At 42.4% G+C, this 25,600-nt stretch overlaps 1 protein-coding gene across 1 annotated transcript; it reads left to right on the top strand.

Moving 5' to 3' along the window:
- The first annotated feature begins 21,929 nt into the window (after positions 1 to 21,929).
- On the top strand, positions 21,930 to 25,341 carry LOC114041245 (galactoside 2-alpha-L-fucosyltransferase 2-like). The gene is made up of 2 exons (XM_027859594.1): positions 21,930 to 21,955; positions 24,417 to 25,341. The coding sequence occupies exons 1-2, from the start codon at positions 21,930 to 21,932 to the stop codon at positions 25,339 to 25,341; spliced, it is 951 nt and encodes a 316-aa protein (XP_027715395.1).
- The last annotated feature ends 259 nt before the right edge of the window (positions 25,342 to 25,600 follow it).

Raw genomic sequence — 25,600 nt, 5'->3', positions numbered from 1 at the left:
ATCTGAGTCGCAGTCCTGGGTGGCAGTCCTGGGGCAAGGAGGAGCATTGGCATGGTGGAGCTTGTGGTGGTGGTAAAGGAATATTCCTCACAGTTCAAAGGCATAAAACAGTGCTTGTAGTCACTCACAGACCAGAGCACAGGCCGGGAAAAGAATAAACACCTCACCTTTGATCATACCACCTTGGAAGAACTGAAAATGTATAGGTCCCTAGAAGTATCTCTGAAAACAGCTGCACAAAACCCTGAAGCTTGGGACAGTGTACCCTCCACACTGAAAGCAGAGCCCTACCTTAACAAAGAGTTTATAACTCAAGTAATTGGCTGGGAACATGAGCAAACAGCACAAAAAACTCAGACCACAGAATCTTACTTTGATGACAAAGAAGATCAAAACATACAACCAGAAGACAACAAAGTCAAGGCTTCTACATCCAAAGCCTCCAAGAAAAATATGAACTGGTCTCAGGCCATGGAAGAGTTCAAAAAAGGATTTTGGGAAGCAAGTAAGAGAAGTAGAGGGAAAAATGGGAAGGGAAGTGAGAGTGATGCAAGAAAATCATGAAAAACAAGTCAACAGCTTGCTAAAGGAGACCCAAAAAAATACTGAGGAAAATAACACCTTAAAAAATAGGCTAATCCAAATGGTAAAAGAGGTCCAAAAAGTCAATGAGGAGAAGAATGCCTTAAAAAGCAGAATTGGCCAAATGAAAAAGGAAGTCCGAAAGCTCACTGAGGCAGTGAGCTCTTTGTCTCCAGACTCTTTTTCCCTCATTCAAGCCTGTTCATAGGGCCAATGTCCATCTCCCTGAAGCTCTTGCTGGATTTTTGGGGTTTTTTCTCTTCAAATTCTAGGCCACTGCATTCAAGTGCTTCTGTTTTTTTTCTTATCTACTTTGTTTCCCTTAATCTTGTATGAATTGATGTGCAGAGGAATGAGTAGAACCTCATGAACCATTTAGAGTGTATACTATACAAACACAATGACTGCATTAATATAAATGTAAATACTGAAGCAAGTAGCCTTCTGGGTAACTGTCCAAAATAGTGGTTGTCTCTGAGATCAGATAATGAAACATAACTCCCTCTTCACCAAGAGGCCCTGAGGGCTCACTACCAGGATGGAAGGTTATCTTCACTAACCAATGTGCCCCAGGGATTGGATTCCTTGACCCAGTTATTTTTCTTTGTCACAAGAGAGATTTCAGTCTGGAGAGAGAAAGAGGGCTTGATAGCCTCTGAAATTTGGGATATCAAGGGAATATTTCCTGCAATAATGGGCATGAGGACTTCCGGAGCCAAGATGACAAGGCAGTAGCTTGCCTGGGCTCTTCCAAATTCCCTTCCAAACAACCTTGCAATGATGCCTCAGGTCTAATTTTGGAGCAGTGAAGCAGATTACCAGCCTAGGACAGCCTGAGGGGTGAGCTGGAAAAGTCTGTCTTACTGCAGTGGGAGGAGAGTGCACTTAAGTGAGGAAGCCAGTGGCAGGCTTCCTCCTAGAGGGCCATGAAATATTTTAAGGGAGTCAGAAGAAACCTCGGGATTTCAGAGCAAAATTCAACCCATTTTCAGGGTTTTATGCACAGTATAAGATTTGTGATGTCTCATGAGGCTGTGCTGCAGGGAGATGCCTTCCTTCATTAATAAGAGCCATAAAATTTTATCTCCAGGAAGATTTCTCCAATGTACATACATGTGTGAGCTCCAGGTGAAGGCCTTCCCACAATTGCTGTTTTTATAAGGCTTCCTTCCAGTGTGAATATTGTGGCGCCTAGTGACCTCCATCTTCCAGGAAAAGGCAGGTCCTCATTGAGCACATTCATAAGTCTTATCTCCACTATGAATTTTTGATGTAAAGGAAGAGATGATCTCTGGCTACAGACCTTCCCAACTGAGTCCAGATAGGGCTTGTTCACAAGGTGAAATTTCTGATGTCTAATAAGCTCTATAGTCCATCTGGTGTCTTCCACATTCATTACAGGAATGATTTCAATCTCATGTGAATTCTCTGATGGAAAATAAGGGATGACTTTAGCCTGAATGCTTTCTCATATTGATTATATTAACAAGGTATGTCCTCTAGAATGGATTCTCTGATGTGAGAGAAATGATTATTTATCTCATATTAATAACCAATTATTGAATTAGAACTAAGCTTTTCCCCCCTTTCTATTTCCTCATTCAGAAATCAGCCCCTGGAGGTGATTCAGCCAGCCTCTGAAGGGCAGGGCTGATGATGAGATGAAATCTTGGGCAAGACTTACCCAACTGGGAAAGTTCAGATCTGACCGAAACTTAAAGAGACTTTAGTCTAGGTGAATTCTGGCCCATTGTGCTGTAGTCAGACAGATCTGAGGGTAAGTGGATTCCCCCTTTTGTCTAGATTACCCTAGGGAGAGGTAGTCTGGATAGAGATAAGCCTTTTTGTCCAAGATTAAGCGATGAGTCATGTCCCCCCAGCCTCTCATTAGAATAAGCCCACCTCTCATTATAATATTCATTCTCATTAATTTTTAAGCAATCAGTTGATAAGTGCCTGGTGGTAACACCCACTTATCGAAGGGCATATAAATGCTGAGAGGCTTTCATGATTCATCTTTGGTTTATAAAAGATAGAGAAATGACCATCCTTTTATTAATTATTCACTAGCCATAATTAATGAAATGATTATACAGAAATTATGTCTCTTGGACTCTTCTTTTATCAGATTTGTTTGGTAAGGTGAGAGTGTGCATAGAAAGTTTTATCACATAAGGCTTCTCTCCAGTATGGATTCTTTGATGTAGAGCAAGTTTGGAGTTCAGTCTAAAAGCCTTTCCACATTTATTAAATTCAAATGGTTTCTCTCCAGTGTGAATTTTCTGGTGTAGAGTAAGATGGCTTTTAAATCTGAATCATTTCCACACTGATTACATTCATAAGGTTTCCCACCAGTGTGGATTCGCTGATGTACAGCAAAACTGTAGCTGGAACTGAAAGCCTTTTCACATTGATCACATTCATAAAGTTTCTCTCTAGTATGGATTCTCTGATGTTGAGTAAGGTTGGAGTTCTGTGTGAAAGCCTTTCCACATTAATCACCTTCATAAGGTTTCTCTCCAGTGTGGATGCTCTGACGTACAGCAAGACTAGAGCTGCAACTCCAAGCCTTTCCACACTGATTATATTCATAAGATTTCCTGTCCCTGTGAATACTGTGATGAATAATGAAGGATGAGTGTTCACTAGAAGCTTCACCACATTCATGACACTCATGTGGTTTCTCTCCAGTATGAATTTTTTTATGGTAAATAAGGGATGACTGTTGACTCAAGGCTTTCCCACAATGATGACAATCATAAAATTTTTCTCCTGTGTGGATTCTGTGAAATAAAACACAGATTTGTCTCCCGGTAAAATCACAGGGACCATCACTCATGAAGCTTTCCTCCAGAGTTTCTTTCACAGAAGTGATTGGCTTTTCAGTAGTCTCTTTTATTTCAGGTCTAGTCTCTCTTTCTGCAAGAAATGCACAATAGAACATATATATACAAAGACACATGTACACACATGTCTAATTATAATCCCTTCCCTCCATTGCAAGAAAGCAAATTAACTGATCTATATCCTACTTCCCCAGGCTAAGAGAAGTATTCAAAGTTAAATGGTCAGAGTCAATCATCTGAAAATGCCATTAGCTCACCTCTGCAGGACAACTTGACTTACAAGGAGTTCACACGCAGTCACATCAGATCCTCACAGATACCTCTCAGACCAGCAGACCCAGCATTCTTATTACATTCTCAAGTCAGGCCATGAGCTCAGAATGGCAAAGTGACCTACCAGCATCCTGGCAGCTGAGACTAGAACTCCAACCCTGCAAGTGGGCACACTCTGTCCATGGTACTAGATGGCCTTTCTCCATTGCACTTACTTTTGTTTTGTTTTGTTTTGTTTTGTTTTTGTTATGGAAACAAAGAACATTTTATTATTGTATGTTGACTTGTTCTGTCCCTCTCTTTGGGTCTTCCTATTCCCTGAGACACAACAATATTGAAATTAGGCCAATTAATAACCCTACAATGCCTTCTGAGAGTCAATCCACATGACAAACTTCACTGTTGCCTTATTTTAAGAAATTGCCACAGCCACCGCCAACCTTCAACAACCACCACCCCAATCAGTCAGCAGCCCTCAACGTTGGGCCAGAGTCTCCATCAGCAAGAAGATGATGGAGACTCACTGAAGGCTCAGATGACAGACAGCTTTTATTAGCAATAAAACATTTTAAAATTTAAGTATGTACATTTTTTAGACATGATAGCATTGTGCATATAGTAGACAACAGCATGTTGTAAATATAACTTTTATATGCACTTAGAAGCCAAAAAATTCATGTGAGTCATTTTATTGCAATATTCTCTTTACTGTGGTGCTGTGGAACTGAACCTGCAATATCTCCGAGGTGTGCCTGAAATTTTTCTCATTCTTGTTTTGATTTTGACTCTTTTCTCCCTAATTCTACTCTCCTTCTTAAACTATTGCTAGCCTCATTCCTTGTGTTCCCTCATGTCCCATTGAACTAGATGTCTTTCCATTCCCAAACACTCTCATTTCCTTGGTTCAGCTAAGAGCAATGTTCCTAAGCTGTTGCTTCTTTTCAAACCATCTCCATGTTTGTGTGCCTCATTGGGAGCTCCTCAACAGCAGGTACTCGCTTTTCCCTTCCTAAAACTTAGCAAGGTGCCTAGAAAACTGGGGATGCTTCATTCATGCTTATTGACTGACTGACTAGGCCCAGGGCTGACACCAGATCCCAGTCTCTACCTCAGTTCCTATATTCTCATCTCTGTCTTAGTTGTCCCATGCAGGTTCTGGCCTCGGCCCTGTTTCTGTCTTTCTTGCACCTTATCCCCTATGTTGAGTGACCTTTGTCTGTTTCTAACCCCAAAGATCCCTAACCTGACCCATAGTGAAGATCGCAGAGACTTCTTTCTAGGCTCCTGAAGCACCTCATACTATGGGACACATGGGAGTTTTGACTTCCCATTTTCCCAGACTGAGAGTGGCTACCACCTCAATGAATCTGGCCAACAGTTCTCAAAGAATGGGCCAAAGATTGAGATTGGGGAGGGACACAAATTGATGATTTATGTAAAGCATAGCCATGGATTAATTCTAAGTAAGGCAACAGCCTCTGCTACTACTTAGATGCTACTGAATGGAGAAAGAGAAAATCATAAAACCAGGCTGCCTGGTCCACTACACATTCAGGCTACATAATCTCAGTGACCCTCACTATGGCAAGGGCATACTTTGACATCTCCCTAACTGACTCCCTTGGGGCAGCTGGGTGGTGTAATGGATAGAGTACTGGTCAGGACGACTCGAGTTCAAATCCGGTCTTAGACACTTACTAGCTGTGTGACCCTGGGCAAGTCACTTAGACCTGTTCACCTCAGTTTTCTCATCTGTAAAATCAGCCTGAAAAGGAAATGGCAAGCCACTCCAGCATCTCTGCCAAGAAAACCCCAAATGGGATGATAAAAAGTGAGAAATGACTGAAATGACTGAACAACAACATAAGGTGCCTTTTTTTTTCCTTTTTGACCCTGGTATCAGATGAAACTGTCCTCCTTCTGCCAGCTAAAGCAAACTCCTTTCCATGTGTAAATCATCCCATTCCAGCTCACCACCTCCCTCAGTATGCTGCCTTTTCAGCATTCCCTTTTTTCACTACTTTTCAATCTCTCCTGCACTAATGACTCCTTCCCTACTGCCACAAATTAAACTATATCTCTCTAATCCTCAAAACATGGTCACTTGATCCATTCAATCCAAGAGATATTTTCCAGCATCTTTCTTCCATTTCTTGGCTAAACAACTGGAAACACCCTTTAACAACTGTGTCTCCAACTCCTTTCCTCTGCTTTCTCAGAAATTCTCTGCAATCTAGATCCCAATTTCATTGCTGAATGGAAACTTTTTTCTCCAAAATTACCAGAAATCTCAAAGTTGCTAAATCCACTGGCCATTCTTTTATCCTCATTCTTCTTGACTTCTCTATAGCCTCTAACACAGTCACCCTTCTCTGTCTCTCTCTCTCTCTCTCTCTCTCTCTCTCTCTCTCTCTCTCTCTCAGTTTTAGTGACGCTCCTCTCCTGGTTCTCCAAACTAACCTCACTCTCTTTCCCCCAACCCTCCCATCTCCCTACTTTCCTAATGCTCTCCAAGGCATCCTTCCAAGAGTGCAGGCTCACAAATGAGGTGCCATGCACTCCTCACTGACTCTCCCAATTCACACTCCTGACCCCCATATTCAATCTGCTGCAAAGTCCTGTGATTCCACCTTGGTAACATCTCTCCCAACACTGCCGCTGTCTTGGTTCAGGTCCCGGTCACCTCACACCTGAGGTATTGTAAGAACCTGCTGCTTGCTCCAGCTGCCCCAAGTGTCCCCCCACTCCAGTCATTCCTCCACCCACTTATCAAAGTTCATCTTCCTAAAGTTCTTGACTGACCATGTTACCATGTACTTAATAACCTGTTATAGCTCCCTAGGAAAAGAATCAAATATAAAATCTTCTCTAGGGCTATTAATCACCTACCCCTTCTTTACCTACCCCTCTCCTACTCTTCTAATTTTCTTTTGCTTTATACCCCCACCAAACATGCTAAAATTCAGTGGTATAGACCTCCTTTCTGTTCTATAAACAGGACACTCCCCCTCCTAATTCTATGGGCTTTCCTTGTCATCCCCGTGTCTAAAATGCTTGCCCTGGCTTCCCTGAAGCCCCAGCTGGGACCACCTTCCATAATAAGCCTTTTTCAGTCCTCCTTAGTTCTAGGGCCTTGCCTCTGTCCATGAGCTCCAATTTGTCCTGTCCATTACAGGTTTCTACAGAGTTGTTGACATCTGCCCCACCAGTCTGTGAGCCCCAGGAGAGCAGGGGATGTTCCTTGTACCTCTTTATATTCCTGGTGCTTAGCAGAGGGTCTGGCACATAGCAGGCACTTAATAAATGTTCATTGACTTGAAGAAAGTCTAAGAAAGAACCCATATTAGAAAGCTGCATTTTCAGGGAAGTTTCATGCCCCCAAATTCCAAACAATGACTTTTTATAGAATCATAGATTTATCACTGGAAGAGAGCTTAAAGGCCATAGTGTCCAACTTCCTCATTTTACAGATGGGGAAACTGAGACTCACCAGGGTTCAGTGACTTGTCCAGGGACCCACAGCTAAAAATATCTGAAAAAGAATTCCAAGTCAGGTCTTCCTACCCCGAAATCTAAGCACTTGCTTTGCCATAACACCTAGAAGCCTCTTGTAATCACAGCTGTCCTACACTTGCTTTCACCTCACTCACCTGGACAGCAGCTCCTCAGGCCTTCTTGCTCCAGCAGCCATGGTGCTTCCCTTTCCTCAAAATAAGAAAGCAATCTTCTCTGGGAACTGGAAGCCCTGAGCATGGGGAATCAGGGATGAACGTGGAGAAAAACTTTGTAATTTAGTTCTCTTTAGGGAAAACAGTGTGCATACAAAGTTACTCCATCTTGAAAATCACTCCATCATGTTCACACATATTTGGATTATTCTCCTACTGATACTCATAATGCAATTAACCCAAAATAGGATGCACCAGATCAGCCTTGAGCTCCAGCAAAACAGACCTTGATGAACCAGCTTTGGCCCTGTCCCCTACCCTGCTGCTCACTCCCAGAAACCGATAAAAAAAAACCTTGTTACTGTTCATTCAGGGAGTCATTGCCTCTTCTGGTGAGATTCTCCTGCTGGGGAGCTCAGCGAACCTTAGTTAGTCAAATTCTGATTCTTGACCGGTCTGTTATTCCCGCCATTGACAGGGGCTTGCAAGCAAGGAGCACAGGATGGTTCCCAGAAGTCCTTGAGCAAGGTTTCCATAGCATTTATTTTGGGAGCTTTGGGGAGAGCTGGGGGAGGAAATCATGGAGCCAATTTGGATTCAGAAAATTTGATCTTCATAGGAGGATGGACTCATTGCAAAGTTTCCAATGTCTAGAAATTAGAGGCAGCTGGTAGTGCGGTGGAGAGAGCCCTGGGCCTGGAGTCAGGGATGCCAGGGTTTAAATCTATTCTCAGTTACTAGCTATGTGCCTCTGGGAAAATCACTTAACCTCTGTTTGCTTAAGTTTTCTCAAATGTCAAATGGGGATAATAATATCACCTAATGACATAACATTGTAAAGAAAGCACTTAGCACAACAGCTGGTGAACAGCAGGTGAATGGAAATTCCTATTCCCTTCCCTCCTTTCCCACCATCTGTGCTGGAATTTGGAGACAATGCAAACGAAGATTAAGGACAAATGTGTCATACTAGGCACAACTAGGCTCTGTGAGCTACAAATTGATGCTTCTCAGAGAGAAGAATATTCTAAACACTTGGCCCTTCCCAAAGAGGAAGGGGTTGCAAGGAAAAATCGGCTGAGCAGTTTTCAGAGATTTGGCGACAAAATTCATGTCCAGGGAGAGGTTGGACGAAATAATCCATGGGATTAGTTCTACATTTGAGATGCTTCATCACCGATCTGATCTGTGACCTCAAGCTACCTAGAATTGGCAAGAGACAGCTTCAGGAGCCACAAGGAAACCTTCATGTTATCTTCACACAACGTACTGACCTTTTATAGGAAAACCAGGCAGCAGGAGGACCCTGCCTCTTGGACACAGGACACCAGCTCCAAACCCAGCACACTCAGAAATGAAGATAATTCCCTTTGATTGCAGACTCAGAGTGGCCAAGGGAAATGTCCTTACCCAGAGAGAGCAGATTCCAAGCATTCTCCAGCATGACTTCCTTGTACAACTCCTTCTGAGGATGGTCTAAGAGGTCCCACTCTTCTGGGGTGAAGTTCACAGCCACATCCTTCAATGTCATCAACTCCTAAACCATCAAAAGGCACAAGAGTTAGAGCTGAAGAAGACTCCAGAATTCATGCAGTCTAACCCTCATCATGAGAGGAGGAAACCGAAGCGCAGAAAGGGGATTTACCCAAAAGTCATATCTTTGTTGAATATCAGAGTCAACACTTAAAACCATAGTCATAGCCCAATGAAATATTGAGAAAAGTATTTGATGTGATCAGTTGGAATAAAGTTGAGAAAGGTCTTACTATGGAATGTGTCTCTCTGTGCAATCTGGAACAAATTATGTATTTTATCTGTAAGGTAGAAGGATCTCTGGAGGAGAAAATGAGAATATGATGTGAAATTTCTTCCTTATCAGAACTGATAAAAGCAATATGTTATAAAGGAAATTCTGTGAAAAGTTCGTGAGAAGCCGGCAAGTGCGATGTATTCGGCTGGGGAGGGGGGAGCGGAGGGCCGCAGAACTTATTCTTCATTATAGAAAAGAGAGGAAAGAAAAAGAGAAGACCTAGTTAATTTCCTGAGAGGCCAAAACAGAGTCTTATCTTGATAAAACATGAAAAGGACCCATAAGACATACTAATTACAATCTAGACTGAACCGAGGGGTATGAGACATTCCATCCAAGTGAAGGACAGTTATCTGTTGTTACTCTGAGGGCTTGAGGCTACCTGGGTATGATGTGTCATGGCCAAAACATCTTATGCCTTTGCTTTATAGCTGCCTTCATTTGTCAATGACATATATTTCTTTATTACAATGTTTAGTTGCATAGTCGGTAGTTTTTGTTGTTCTTTGTGCTCAAAGAAGACCAAAATGACATCCCTATGTCAGGGTCAAGGTGTGTCTGACCATGGATGATCAGACTAATGGAGCCCAGAAAGCTCTACCACAGGATGGGCAGGAATAGTCCCTGTGAACATTTGGGGTGGAGATGGCTCTAACTCTGTGCCTCTCACCATTCTTTTGAGCTACTGTCATTCTGCTTTTCTCACACAGCACAGATGCAGGCATGCCATGCTGGGTGGTTCTTTGCCAGTGTCTCCTGCATCTCACAATTGATTACAAAGTTCTTCAGAGAGACCTTGGGAATGTCCTTGTACCATTTATTCTGACCACCTTGTGAGCGCCTTCTTTGCATGACTTCTCCATAAAACAGTCTTTTAGGCAAACACACTTTTGGCATTTGAACAACATGACCAATCCGTCAGAGTTGTCCTCTCTGCAGCAGAATGTGAATACTTGGCAATCTGACTTGAGAAAGGACTTCAGTGTCTCACACCTTATCGTGCCAGGGGATCTTCAGAATCTTGGGAAGGGACTCAGTTTCCTGGCATGGCACTGGTAGACTGTCCAGGTTTCACAGGCAAACAACAATGAGGTCATCACAATAGCTCTGTTGACCTACAGTTTGATACGCAGTCTAATACCTCTTCTCTCCCACACACTGAGCTATCTCTGGCAAAGCAGGCATCAACTGCTAAAATTAGTTATCTGAAATAGAAAATAATCTGAGGTACAAAATTTGCTAGTAAACAACGATTTAGTAGTAACAGTTGACAGGTTATCTTTAAGTAAGGTCAACTAATTCTTCAGTAATTTGTGACAAAGGTGTGATTTACAGAGCTTATTTTTATAAGAGAAGCAGAAGAAAAAAAAATTACAACAATCCTAGGAAAAATGTTCTGAACATAATTCAATTAGACAAGGCAGGCCATCTGACTATTTACTCCTTGACCCAGATTCATCCCATGTCTATCAACCTGTCTGTCAAAGTAAGAATACCCCAGAAGTCCTTGCTTTGTGGCTGATGAGTTTTGGAACCAAAAGTATTACTTGAAAGGAGCATATAGTTTGAAGAAAGACTGGAAAAGAGGAACTCATGGTTTCCAATTAGTAATCACACCCCATCCTCCAGGTGCCAGAAAGGGAAACCCAATCTTAGAAGATTACACTATTCAACTTAGACTTAACCTGAAGAAAAAATAAAAAGGAGCTCATCCGCTAAGACTTAGACTATCATTAACCTCTTTTGTCCAGCAGCTAGAAAGGAGAATTTAGCATTTGAAAAGAGTCTTACAATCCCATGATTATTTTAGTCCTACAAAGATATATGTCTTGCTATACATCATCTGCTACTAAATGATAAAGTCTTGCCAATCTGTGTATCCGTTAAATCTATAGGTAACCTAGACTTAGGAGAATATCTGTGTTAGTCTGGCTTAGCTGTGAGGGCTAGCTTTTCACAAAGAAAGGAACTTAATCCTACAATTAAACTGAAAATAAACCAAAGTAATTAAATAACAACTGATTTAAAGGTTATCTTTTTCACAACCTCATCACCTCTGTGTACATGCTAGAAAGTACACTATCAGAGTAAGTGAATTTATTCAGAGGATTCCAAATTTCTCCATTTGCTCTAACCAATGCACGGTGCCATGCTGAATGGTGGAGAACCCCTATTAGTTTTTTAACATTTTTTTAAAAATATTTTTATTTTCCCCCCACTTACATGCTAAAAAATTTTTAGTGTTTGTTGTTTTTTAAAGTTTTGAGTTCCAAATTCTATCCCTCTTTCCCTCCATTCCCTCCTCCCTAACTTAGATAGTAAGCAATAAGATATAGGTTATACATATGCAATCATTTAAAGCATTTCCATACTAGTCATTTTATAAAGAAAGACTTGAAAAAAAGAAAAAGAATATGAGAAAGAAAGTAAAAAATAGCGTGCTCCAGTTTGTATGCAAACAATATCAGTTCTTTCTCTGGAGACAGATAGTATGCTTCATCATCAGTCCTTTGGGATTGTCTTGGATCATTTTATTGTTGATAATAGCTATGTCCTTCACAGTTCTCCATTGAACAATATTGCTGTTACTGTCTACAATGCTCTCCTGGTTCTGTTCACTATGCATCAGTTTGTGTAAGTCTTTCCAGGTTTTTCTAAAATCTTCCTCCTTGTCATTTTTTATAGTATAATATTCTATTACAATTATATACCACAAATTGTATAGCCATTCTCCAATTGATGGGCATCTCTTCAATTTCCCATCCTTAGCCACCACAAAAAGAGCTGCTATAAATATTTTGTACAAATAGGTCCTTTCCTCTCTATTTTGATGTCTTTGGGTTATAGACCGCTATAGCAGTGTTATTGCTGGATCAAAGGGTATGCAATTTTATAACTCTTGCTCTCCAGAATGGTTGGATCAGTTCACAACTCCACCAACAGTGCATTAGTTTCCCAGTTTTTCCACATCCCCTCCAACATCCATCATTTTCCTTTTTTATCATATTAGCCCATCTGATATGTGTGAAGCGGTACCTCAGAGTTTCTCTAATCAATAGTGATTTAGAGCATTTTATATGATTATAAATAGCTTTGATTTCTTATTCTAAAAACTGCCTGTTCATATCCTTTGCCATTTATCAATTGGGGAATGACTTGTATTTTTGTAAATTAGACTCAGTTCTCTATATATTTAAGAAATGAGGCCTTTATCAAAGATACTTGTTGGAAAAAAAAATTTTCCCCAGTTCTCTGCTTTCCTTATAACTTTGGTTGCCTTGGTTTTGTTTGTGCTAAAAACTTTTTTAATTTTATATGATCAAAATTATGGATTTTACATTTTGTAATGTTCTCTATCACTTGTTTGGTCATAAATTCTTATCCATAGATCTGACAAATAAACAAGTCCATGCTCTCCTAATTTGCTTATGGTATTATTACCCTTTATGTGTAAATCATGTACCCATTCTGACTTTATTTTGGTATACAAAGTGAGATGTTGGTCTGTACCTACTTTCTGCCATAGTGTTTTCCAGTTTTCCCAGCAGTTTTTGTGAAATAGAGTTTTTGTCACAAGAGCTTGGATCTTTGGGTTTATCATATATCAAATTAACTCGCCTGGGGTGGGGGTCTGCAGCTCCCAGGGGCCATTCCCTTTGGCTGTAGGCTCCCTGCTTGGGTCAGGCCTTGGTCTTCTGCAGCCTGAGCTGGAGAGGGAGAAGGATCCCAAAAGAGCAGATGTCTTTCCTTTTTCTTCCAGGGCAGAAGGCTGGCCTTCAAGGATTTACATAAGGTGAGGCCCTGCCCTCAGGGTAGAGACTGCAACTTACAGGTAGGCTTGGGCTTGGAAAAGAAGATGGTCCCACCCTCTCCTGTTGCTTCTCTTCTGTGCATTCTCCTTCAGAGAACCAAGAGGCAGACGGGATTTGGGATCCTAGATGGGATGAGACCAGCCAGAGCCTCAATGGCACCTGAGTAAGAGATCTCCCTGTGCTGGGTTATGAGACTTGAACCCCAAAAGAACAATCCAGTTCCTAAGCTTTCCCACACACCCCCACCAGATACTCAATAATCCTTTCAACTGTCCCTCCATCTAGACCCCTTCTCTGTTACCTCCAGATCACCCCAGGCTATTTGTCACCCCTAGATCCCATCCAAATAGTCTCACAATCTTTTTCCCTATGGAAAAAATTCAGTCTTGTCCCTACCAAATGTGCAGATTCTTAAAATTTCACCAGCTTCTATTGGTGACACAATAAACCTTGCCTCCGACTGAAAGAAGGCTTGAGTGATCAAATTCTTTTGAGGCAGAGCCGCACCCTTTACCCTTGCATTTTGGGGTTCACTCAAGTCCTTCACTTGTCTTTCACTCAAGACAGGATTCCTGGATCCCTTTGGGTAAGGTCTGAATTTTGGGAAAAGGTGACCCAATCTTAAATCTGGGGAGGATATCCCCAGATATTTGGTAAGTGATTGGGAGACTGGCAAAGAGTTAGCAGTGGGAAGCTTGTCCAGTAGCCAGAATAAAGAGGGAAGATTGCTCCAGGTAAACCAGGAGAGCACTTACCACGTGGTCAGAGGAGGAGGATACTCAATGGGATGAACAGCCAACAGGTCTGTGAGGTGCTGGCTCAGACCTACCTGAGACTGCACCCACAAAGCTGGCATCCAGAAAGCAAAAATCTCGGGTCCTAGAGAAGACAGGACAATCTCAGGTCTGAGGGAAGAAGGCAGAGAGATCTCAATTCCAAGGGTAGAAGGTAGAGAGATCTCAGCTCCAGGGAAGGCAGAGATAGTTCAGCTGCATGGGGAGAGCCATCTCCGCACAAGTTCTAGTTTTCAGCCAGCCCACTCTGGGAGGGTCCTCCCGCCCTCTGCCCAGCCTCTGAGGCCCCCGGGATGGGCCCTTTCCTCCAATCACATCCAGGGTCAGGTGTTTAGGACTGTTTCTGCCTCTCCTCCCCAAGCCCTGCCTTCTATCACCTGGAATGCCTTGGCCACTGGGATGAGCCCTCTTCTGCTCTAGACTCCTCTCAGGCCACCAACCTCCACCCCAGAGTTCATATTCCACCTGGACCACCCCCCACCAGGCTGGTCATCTCTGAGAGCTCCTCCTCCCCCACGCCTCCATCATCTCATTTCTTATTGGAGGAAAGATTCAAGACTTTAGGAGTTGGGAGGGGGAGAGTAAGGAAGAGGCAACGGCAACTTGGAGATTTCCAGGAAAGCGATTCACAGTTCCTGAATGGAGGTTCCTGACAAAATGCAGTCAGTTTGGTTAGCACATTTCTCCTAACTTGAATTAGAATGTGGGCTCATTTTAAGTCAGATGTGCTCTCCCAGGAGGATAATCAGTAAGTTTGACCATCTAAGGGCAGATCCATCCTTAATGTAAAATACACTTAAAATTTGGCACTTAAGGTCATGTGTTTAAGAGCTGAAAGAATAAGAATTAAATGTAAATTAATTAATGTAATTAAATATAATTAAATGGATCAACTTTCCACTCTCAGAACTAAATAAATCTAACCAAAAATAAATAAAAAAGATATGATAGATATCTGGAGAGAACTGAATGGGAATAGAAATAAATATATCTTTTCCTCAATGGTACACGGTATCTTTACAAAAATTAACCATATATTTGGGCATAGAAACTTTATAGCTAAATGCAGAAAAGCAGAAATATTAAATGCATCCTTTTTTGATCATAATGCAATAAAATTATATTTAATAAGGGACCATGGGTTCACAGATTAAAAATTAATTGGAGACTAAACAACCTATTCTCAAAGAATGAATGGGTTACAAAGAGATAATAAAAATGGGAAAAAGACCCACATGTACAAGAATATTTATAGCAGCTCTTTTTGTGGTGGTCAAGAATTGGAAATTGAGGGGATGTCCATCAATTGAGGAATGGCTGAACAAGTTGTGGTATATGAATATAATGGAATACTATTGTTCCATAAGAAATGATGAGCAGCCAGGCTCCAGAAAAACCTGCAAAGACTTGTATGGACTGATGCTGAGTGAAGTGAGCAGAACCAGGAGAACATTGTACACAGTAACAGTAACACTGTGTGATGACCTCCTTTGATAGACTTATCTCTTCTCAGCAATGCAAGGATGTAAGACAGCTTCAAAAGACTCATGATGGAAAATGCTGTGCACAGCCAGAAAAAGAACTATGGAGTCTGAATGCAGATCAAAGCACACTATTTTCTCTCTCTTTTTTTTTGTTTCTTCCTTCTTGTGGTTTTTCCCTTTGGTTCTAATTCTTCTTTACGTGATTAATGTGGAAATATGTTTAATATGATTGTATATGTATGGTCTATATCAGACTGCATGCCATCTTGGGAAGGGTGGAGGGGAAGGAGGGAACAAAAAATTAACACTCAAAAGCTTATAAAAGTGAATGTTACAAACTAAAAATAAACAAATAAATATTTTAAAAAAAGAATGAGTGTGTTAAAGAGCAAATCATAGAAACAGCCAATAATTTCATCAAAGACAATGAAAATAATGAGAAAACATACCAAAACCTATAGGATGCAGCAAAAGCAGTAATCAGAGGAAAATTTATATCTCTTAATTCTCTTATCAATAAAATATAGAAAGAACAGACCAATGAATTAGGCATGCAATTGGAAAAAAAAATAAATTAAAACTCCCCAATTAAACACCAGATTGAAAAGCCTAATAAAGGTGAGATTAGTAAAATTGAATATAAGAAAACCATTAAATTAATAAATAAACCTAGGAGTTGGTTTTGTGAAAAGAAAATAAAATAGATAAACCATTGGTTAATATAACTTTCAAAAAGAGAGAAGAAAACCAAATTCCTATATCAAAAATGAAAAGGGGGAATATCCCACTAACGAAGAGGAAATCAAAACAATTATAAGGAGTTCTTTTCCCAATTATATGCCAATAAGTTTAACAATTTAAGTGAAATGGAAGAATACTTGCAAAAATATAAACTGCCTAGATTAACAGAAAAGGAAATAGAATATTTAAATAAACCTATTTTGGAAAAAGAAATTGAATAGGCATAAAGGAGCTTCCTAAGAAAAAAGTATCAGGAGCAGATGGATTAACAAGTGAATTCTACCAAACATTTAAAGATCAACTCATTCCAATATTAAATAAATTATTTGGAACAATAGGCAGAGGAGGAGTCCTCCCAGACTCTTCTTATGAAACAAATACGGTGCTGATACCTGAACCAGGAAGAGCAGAAAGAAGAGAAAATAAAATTACAGTCCAATTTCATTAATGAATATGGATGCAAAAATTCTAAATAAAATATTAGGCAGAAGACTACAGCAAGGTATCACAAAGATGATACATGGTGACCAAGTGGGATTTATACCAGGAATGCAGGGATGGTTTAACATAAGGAAAACTATTAATGTAATTGATTGGATCAATAACAAAAATCTTATGGTTATATCAATAAATGCAGAAAAAGATTTTGACAAAATACACTTGTTCCTATTAAAAACACTCAAAAGCATAGGTATAAATGGATTTCCCCTTAAAATAGTAAGAAGCATTTTCTTAAAACCATCAGCAAGCATTGTTTGTAATGGGGATAAGTTAACAGCCTCCCCAGTGAAATCAGACCAGCACACCCATTATCACCAATATCATTCAATATTGTATTAGAAACGTTAGCAATAGGAATAAGGCAAGAAAAAGAAATTGAAAGAATCAGAATGGGCAATGAGGTAATAGAACTATCTCTTTTTGCAGATAATATGATGATATACTTGGAAAATCCTAGACATTAAACTAAAAAGCTAGTTGAAACAATAATTTTAGCAAAGTAGCAGCATATAAAACAAACCCAGCATCAAACATCAGAATTTCTATGTATCACTAATAAAACCCTGAAAGAATAGATAATGATATATACCCCATTTAAAACAATTATAGACGACATAAAATACTTGGGAGTATACCTGCCAAGACAAACTCAGGAATTACATGAATATAATTATTTTTAAAAAACCTTTTATACAAATAAAATCAGATTTAAATAGTTGGAGAATTATTAATTGTTCAGGGGTGGTCAGAGTCAATATAATAAAAATGACAATTCTACCTAAACTAATCTACTTATTCAGTGCCATCCCAATTAAACTATTAAACTATTTTATTGAGCTAGAAAAAATAATAACAAAATTTATTTAGAGGAACAAAAGATCAAGAATATCAAAGGAATTAATGAAAAAATGTCATGGAGGTTTAATAATACCAAATCATTGAAAGAAATGATTATTGAATAACTAATTGTTAATACTGGGGAGACCTAAGATTTTTTCCCTTTCTCATTTGGAGATTAGGTCAAAGCTTAATTCTGGCCCATTGTTTTCTACTTAGGCAGGCTACATTGCCTGAGCCTGGGGGTGGTCTGACTTGAGAGAGTCTCTCTTTGTACATGAGTGACATCATCATCTCCAAGCCCCTGGTTAAAATAGGTCCACCTCTCATTATAATATTCATTCTCTCATTACGCGTTAACCAATCAGAGTTGATTTCCACCCTCAGGAACACCTACTCTCCAAAGAGCATATAAGCACTGAGTGGGTTCCATGAGGGGTCTATATATCTTCCCTCTATCTGAAAGACCTATTACAGTAGAGGGAAAGAAGGGAGACGATGAGCATTGTTTGAACCTTACTCTCATTGGATTTGGCTCAAAGAGGGAATAACATACACATTTATTTGGGTAGAAAAATCTATTTTACCCTATAGAGAAGAAGGATTATTGTTTGTCTTTCATTCTTGCAGAGAACCATGACATCAGTGGGGTGAAGGGGAAGGGGAAAGAAAAGGAAGGGGAGCTGATAGAAGGGAGAGCAGATTGGGGGAGGGGTGGTCAGAAGCAAAACACTGATGAGGAGGGACAGGGTGAAAGGAGAGAGGAAAGTATAAAGGTAGAAATATAGGATGGAGGGAAATATACAATTTGTAATCATAACTGTGAATGTGAATGGATGATTCTCCCATATAAAAAAAGCAAATAGCAGAGTGGATTAAAAACTAGAATCCTAAAATATGCTGTTTACAAGAAACACATTTGAAGCAGAGAGACACACACAGAGTAAAGATAAAAGACTGGAGCAGAATCTATTATGCTTTAGGTGAAGTGAAAAAAGCAGGGGTAGCAATCCTGACCTCAGACAAAGCAAAAGCAAAAACAGATCTAATTAAAGAGATAAGGAAGAAAACTACATCTTGCTAAAAGGTACCATAGATAATGAAGTAATATCAAAACTAAATATACATGCACCAAGTGGTATAGCATCCAAATTCTTGCTAAAAGGTACCATAGACAATGAAGTAATATCAAAACTAAACAATATGCATCAAGTGGTACAGCATCCAAATTCTTTTTTTTTTTTAAGCCATTAGGGTTAAGTGACTGGCCAAGGGTCACACAGTTAGTGTCAAGTGTCTGGTCTGAGGCCGAATTTGAACTCAGGTCCTCCTGATGTCAAGGCTGGTACTCTATCCACTGTGCCACCTAGCTGCCCCCAGCATCCAAACTCTTAAAGAAGTTATGTAAGTTCCAAGAAGAAATAGACAGCTGATTTTATGGAAGAAAAAAACAATAAAATAGATAAATCTTAGGTTAATTTGATTTAAAAAAGGAAAGAAAGAAAACCAAATTACCAGTATCAAAAATGAAAAGGGTGAATTTACCACCAATGAAGAGGAAATTAAAATAATAATTAGGAGCTATTTAGCTCAACTGTGTACCAGTAAATCTGACAGTCTAAGTGAAATGGATGAATATTTACAAAAACATAAATTGCCCAGACTGACAAAAGAGGAAATAAAATTTTAGAAAAAGAAGTTGAACAAGCCATAAATGAACTCCCAAATCAAAAATCTCCAGGGCCAGATGAATTTACAAGTGAATTCTATCAAACATTTAAAGAACAATTAATTCCCATATTTTGTAAACTATTTGGAAAAATAGGCAAGGAAGGAATCCTACCAAATGTCTTTTATCACACAAATACGGTGCTGATAACCTAAACAAGGAACAGCCAAAACGAAGAAAGAAAATTATAGACCAATTTCCCTAATGAATATTGATGCAAAAATTTTAAATAAAATATTAGCAAAGAGATCACAGCAATTTATCTTGAGGATAACACACTCTGACCAGGTGGGATTTATACCAGAAATGCAGAGCTGGTTCAATATTAGGAAAACTATCAGCATAATTAACCATATCAATAACAAAACCAACAGAAATCATATGATTATCTCAATAGATGCTGAAAAAGCTTTTGACAAAATGCAGCACCAATTTCTATTAAAAAAAAAACAACTAGAATGTATAGGAATAAATAGAGCTTTCCTTAAAATGATAAGTAGTATTTATTGAAAACTATCAGCAGGCATTTGTAATGGGGATAAGCTAGAAGCTTTCCCAGGTAGTTAAGGGGTGAAAAAGAATGCCCATTATCACCACTATCATTCAATATTGTACTGGAAATGTTAGCTTTAGCAATGACAAGAAAAAGAAATTGAAGGAATTAGACTAAGCAGTGAGGAAACAAAGCTATCACTCTTGGCAGATGATTTGATAGTATACTTAGGGAATCCTAGAGAATCAACTAAAAAGCTACTTGAAATAATAAACAACTTTAGCAAAGTTGCAGGATATAAAATAAACCCACATAAACCATCAGCATTTCTATATATTACCGACAAAACTCAGCAGCAAGAAATAGAAAGAGAAATTACATTTAAAATAACTGTAAACAATATAAAATATTTGGTAGTCTACCTGCCAAGACAAACGCAGGAACTATATGAACACAATTACAAAAACACTTTTCACACAAATAAAGTCAGATCTAAACAGTTGGGAAAATATCAGTTGCTCATGCATAGGCCAAGCTAACATAATAAAAATGACAATTCTACCTAAATTAATTTGCTTATTTAGTGCCATACCAATCAAACTACCAAAAAAATTATTTGATAGAGCTAGAAAAAATAATAACAAAATTCATCTAGAAGAATAAAAGGTCAAGAATATCACAAGGATTAATGAAAAAATGCAAAGGAAGGTGACCTAGCCATATCAGATCTAAAACTATATTATAAAGCGGCAATCATCACAACTATTTGGTACTGGGTAAGAAATAGACTGGTGGATCAGTGAATAGTTAGGTACACAAGACACAGTAGTAAATGATTATAGTAATCTACCGTTTGATAAACCCAAAGACTCCAGCTTCTGGGACAAAAACTCATTATTTGACAAAAACTGCTAGGAAAACTGGAAAATAGTATGGCAGAAACTAGGCATAGAATCATTTCACACCCTATACCAAGATAAGGTCAAAATGGGTACATGATTTAGACATAAGGGATAATACCATAAGCAAATTAGGAGAGCAAGGAATAGTTTACCTGTCAGATCTATGGAGAAGGGAAGAAATTATGACCAAACAAGAGATAGAGAACATTATGAAATGCAAAGTGGATGATTTTGATTACATTAAATTAAAAAGATTTTTGCACAAACAAAATCAATGCAACCAAGATTAGAAGGAAAGCAGAAAAATGGGAACCAATTTTTACAGAATGCCAGTGTTTCTGATAAAGGCCTCAATTCTAAAATATATAGAGAACTGAGTCAAATCTGTAAGAATACAAGTCATTCCCAAGTCAGAGGATATGAACAGGCAGTTTTCAGATGAAGAAATTAAAACTATCTATAGTCATATAAAAAAAAGTTCTAAATCACTACTGATTAGAGAAATGCAAATTAAAACAACTCTGAGTACCACCCCACACCTATTAGATTGGCTAATATGACAGAAAAGGAAAATGATAAATATTGGAGAAGATAGGGGAAAACTGAAACACTAATGCATTGTTGCTGGAGTTGTGAACTGATCCAACCATTCTGGAGAGCAGTTTGGAACTGTGCCCAAAGGTCAATGAAACTGTGCATACTCTTTGATCTAGCATACCACTACTGGGTCTGTATCCCAAAGAGATCACAAAAAAAGGGAAAAGGACCTACATGTGCAAAAATATTTATAGCAGCCCTTTTCAGGGTGGCAAAATATTGGAAATTGAAGTGATGCCCATCAATTGGGGAATGGCTGAACAAGTTGTGGTATATGAATGTAATGGGATACTATTGTGTAATAAGAAATGATGAACAGGCAGACTTCAGAAAAACCTGGAAAAACTTGATGGTATGAACTGATGCAAAGTGAAATGAGCAGAACCAAAGCCATGTAGGAAGGGCTCTTCTTTATTTGGGGATGCATCCAGTGCACAAATTCAGAATGGCTCATGGCCGCTGATCGCCACTTGTCAGAGTCAAGCTTTAAGCAGAAAATCAAAGGACTAGGCATCTATTAAGTGCACCAAGTGCCTTATAAATACTTCTCATCAGCAGTTAGATTAGATGACCACAAAGGGTCTTTCCAGGTCTGCAGTTCTAATTCTATCGTTCTATGACTTCTATAAGTTCATAGCTATCAACCCCCAGGCTGCTTTCTGGAGCCACAGTGAACTTTCTCTTGTTCAAACTAGGGCTATGGAAGTCTACTACCCAAAAAACCATCGTGTGACGGTCAACTATGAATGACTCTGCTGTTCTCAGCCACACGCTGATCCAAGACAAGTACAAAGGACCCGGGACAGAAAATGCTGTCCACATTGCGATACAGAACTGATTGATGCAATGCAGACCCAAGCATGTTTTCCTCACTTACTTTATTCTTTTTCTTGGTTTTTTCCCCTTTTGATAGGTTTCTTCTTTCACCACTGTGACTAACATGAAAACATGATTTACATGATAACACATGTATGACCTGTATCAAATTGCCTACCATTTTTTAAAGAGGGGAGGGACAGAGAAAAATTTGGAACTCAAAATCTTGTAAAAATTTTCCTTATATGTAATTAGGGGGAAAATGCTATTTTTAAAAAAGAGGGGAGGGGAGAGGCAGGGGAAACAGAGGGGGAGGGCCAGAGGGAAGGGGGAGGGGCTGAGGGAAGGGGAGGGGCAGAGGGAAGAGAGGGGGAGGGCCAAAAGGAGGGGAGGGGCAGGGGGAGAGTCAGAGGGAAGGGGGGAGGAGGAAAGGAAGGGGAGGGGGAGGGGAGAGGAAAACTGCAGCACACCCAGGCACTGGGAGGAAGTTATCTGCTGCTCTCCTGGGAGGCCAAACTGCCAGTCTTCGGGTGAGTTCCTCTGCCTGGGCCTGAACCTTCTCCTTGCCCTCTGGACTCCTCCCTCCCCCCAGGCCCCCTCCCCGCCCCCAGGCCCCCCCCCTGCCCCCCAGGCCTTCCCCCTGCCCCCCCTGGCCTCCTCCCTGCCCCCCTCCCTGCCTCCAGGCCTTCTTCCTCCTCCCTGGCCTCCTTGCTGCCCCCCACGCCTCCTCCCTGCCCCTCCCTGTCCTTCTCCCTTCTTCCTGGCCTCCTCCCTACCCCCCTGGCCTCCTCCCTGCCTCCAGGCCTTCTCCCTTCTTCCTGGCCTCCTCCCTGGCCTCCTCCCTGCCCCCTTGGCCTCCTCCCTGCCCCTGGTCTCTGCCCCCTACTCTAGTTCAGGCCCTCACTGTCCCTCCCCTGTGTTGCTGGGGTCACATCCTGCTTGGCCTCCCTGCTCCCAGCCTCTGCCCACTCCAGTCCACCCCTTCGGCTGCTGTGGCTTCTTTGGCTCGGCCCTGCGGAGCTTCCCCTCTGCCACCCTCCTCTCCAGAGCTCTCAGTGGCTCTCGGGGCCTCCGAGGGCCAGCTCTGACCGAGCTTCCCAGACATTTCAGATGCCTGCCCTCAACGTGATCCACATTGGAGCGCAGGAGGAGGATGGGGAGCCTGGGGCAGCCCCTGCCTTGTGCGGCTTCAGAGAGGAGGCCCCCCGCCCCGGCTAAGGGTGAGTGCTCCCTCCCGTCTGCCTTAGTGGTCCTTCTCTCCCTTCTTCCGTTCAGGGGCTGCCTCCTCCGGGAAGCTTTCTGGGTCTGCACTTTATCTTTGTCTCTGGATCCCCAGCTCCAGTAGCACAGCATCGGTAAGATCTGCTGGGTGGAATCCAGTTGAAATCCCCTTCCGCCCCTGGGTCCTTAGGTTGAAACTCTGGCGGGCTCTCTGCCCCTGCCTAGGCTCCCCTTCTCCCTTCCAGGCCTTTCCAGCCTGCACCCTCCCTTCCCTCCTCTTCCTGGCCGCCGACCCTGACTGCCTTTCCTGTTTCTCCCCTTGCATCTACGAGAGACACCGTCCTTGCCCCCAGATCTGAGCCCTTAGGAAGCCCTCAGGAAGCCCTCAGGACTCCCCCACCTTCACGGGACCGCCTCCCGATGAGGTCAAGAGGTTAGGGGTGCTGGGACCCCGAGATCATGACAGGCAGGGCCTGCCCGAAAGAATTCGACCCAAGCCTTCTTTCAGCAAAAAACAAGGTTTATTGAAGACCCACCATCTTGCCAGACTCTTGAGGCATCTGAGAGTCTGCCAGTATTGGCTGGATTCCAAGAGTCTGAGCAGCGGCTCTGTTTGAGGAATCTGAGCATCTTAGTGGAGACAAGATGGACCTTATATACAGAAAGGCTGTGGGAGGGGTCTAGGAGCAGCCAAGTGGTTTGGGGTGATGGGAGGACGGGCCTAAGGAGATGTGGATGGGAGTGGCCGGTGGGAGATGGCCCCGGGCCCTAGGGAGGCCTAGGCTGGGTTAAGGGTAACAGCACTGGGAGACGGGGTGTGGCCACCGTGAAAGGCCAGTTGATGGGATTATAGCCTCAGGCCAGTGAGGGAAAGTCCAGGGTCCAGATCCCAGCCCCATCACTCCCAGCAGAGAGGACCACCACCCCGGTGCCCACGGCCACGAGTCCCCGTCTCTGGAAGGCGAGGGGTTGCTGAGTCGGGGAGTCCATGGGGACGTTTCTACACGGAGGCCTGGGCCGGCTCTCCTAGCCGTCCAGCCTTCTGACGCCTTGCTCCCCTCACCCGCTCTGCATCTCCCTCCTCAGTGCCTCTTCCCTGGCTGCCCCTCCCATGCTTGGGATCGTCTCCCTCCCGGTCTCCATCCGGCCTCCCTTCAAGCCCCGCTTCTGCGGGAGGCCTCTCCTGGTCCCCTTCCCCTTTCAGATGACCTTCATCTGCCCCCTGTCCTTGAAGGTCCTTGAAGGAGGGATTGGTGGACTGACTGTCCTCTCCTCCCTGCAGAGGCCATGACGGGTGCCTGGGACTCCTCTTTCCCCACCTTCCACTTTCTGCTCTTCTTCTTCGTGGCTTCCACCATCTTCTACCTGAAATGGCAGAACCCGTGGAAGCTCCCCGACCTCCCAGGCCCCAGGGTCCAGCTGCCGCCCAGCAGCTGGACAGTGGACGCCAGAGGCCGCCTGGGGAACCAGATGTGCCAGTACGCCACGCTCTACGCCCTGGCCAAGCTGAACGGGAAGCAGGCCGTCATCTCGCCCAAGATGCAGAAGACCCTGGGCCACCTCTTCGGCGTCACGCTGCCGGTCCTCACGGACAGAGCGGCCCTGCAGATCCCCTGGCTCAGCTACTGGCTGGAGGACAGGATGAGGGAGGAGTACCGCCACATCCCGTGGAACTATATCATCTTCAAGGGCTACCCCTGCTCCTGGACTTTCTACCACCACCTGCGGGACGAAATCCTCCGCGAGTTCTCCCTGCACGCCAAGGTCCGGGAGGAGGCCCAGGCCTTCCTGCGCCAGGCACGCAAGGGCCAAGGCAGCAACCTTACTTTCGTGGGGGTCCACGTGCGCCGGGGGGACTACGTCCGTGTCATGCCTCAGAAGTGGAAGGGGGTGGTGGCAGACAGGGGCTACCTGGAGCAGGCATTGGACTGGTTCCGGGCCCGCCACACCAACGTTGTCTTTGTGGTCACCAGCGACGGGATGGACTGGTGCCAGAGAAACATCGACACGTCCAAGGGGGACGTGGTGTTTGCCAAGGGATGGATAAGGCGGTCTGCGGTGAAAGACTTCGCCTTGCTGACTCAGTGCAACCACACCGTCATGACCATTGGCACTTTTGGCTTCTGGGCTGCCTACATGGCCGGAGGAAACACCGTCTACTTGGCCAACTACACCCTACCCAACTCCATGTTCTTGGACATCTTCAAACCCGAGGCGGCCTTCCTGCCAGAGTGAGTGGGGATCCCTGCTGACCTGTCCCCTCTGCTCAGGGACCAACCTTAGCCCTCCTCCAGCCCAGCCCTCCATCTGAGAGTGGACCGAGAAGAGAATACGGGATGGGTTCTCTCCCCTGGCTCCACCCTCCAGACAGTCGCCCAGCCCATCACCTGCCTCTCCTCCTTCTTCTGTGTTCACCGAATTCCCCCGGTGGCTCTCCTTTCCCCAAGGAGGCCGAGCTCCCACAGGCTGGAGACATCTCTGGCCTTCTCCCAGC

This window comes from Vombatus ursinus, unplaced genomic scaffold (assembly GCF_900497805.2).
Source record: "Vombatus ursinus unplaced genomic scaffold, bare-nosed wombat genome assembly UNPS02014170.1, whole genome shotgun sequence".
NCBI classification, from domain to species: domain Eukaryota; kingdom Metazoa; phylum Chordata; class Mammalia; order Diprotodontia; family Vombatidae; genus Vombatus; species Vombatus ursinus.
Note: the sequence above shows the minus strand (reverse complement) of the source record. Positions and strands in the feature narration are given on the sequence as shown.

What these genes read in the sequence shown, in the direction of transcription:
- LOC114041245 (XM_027859594.1), top strand. Translation starts at nt 21,930, where the DNA reads ATGTTTTCCTCACTTACTTTATTCTT. An exon ending in TCCTCACTTACTTTATTCTT is followed by an intron (nt 21,956 to 24,416) that starts TTTCTTGGTTTT and finishes CTGGGACTCCTC; the next exon opens with TTTCCCCACCTTCCACTTTC.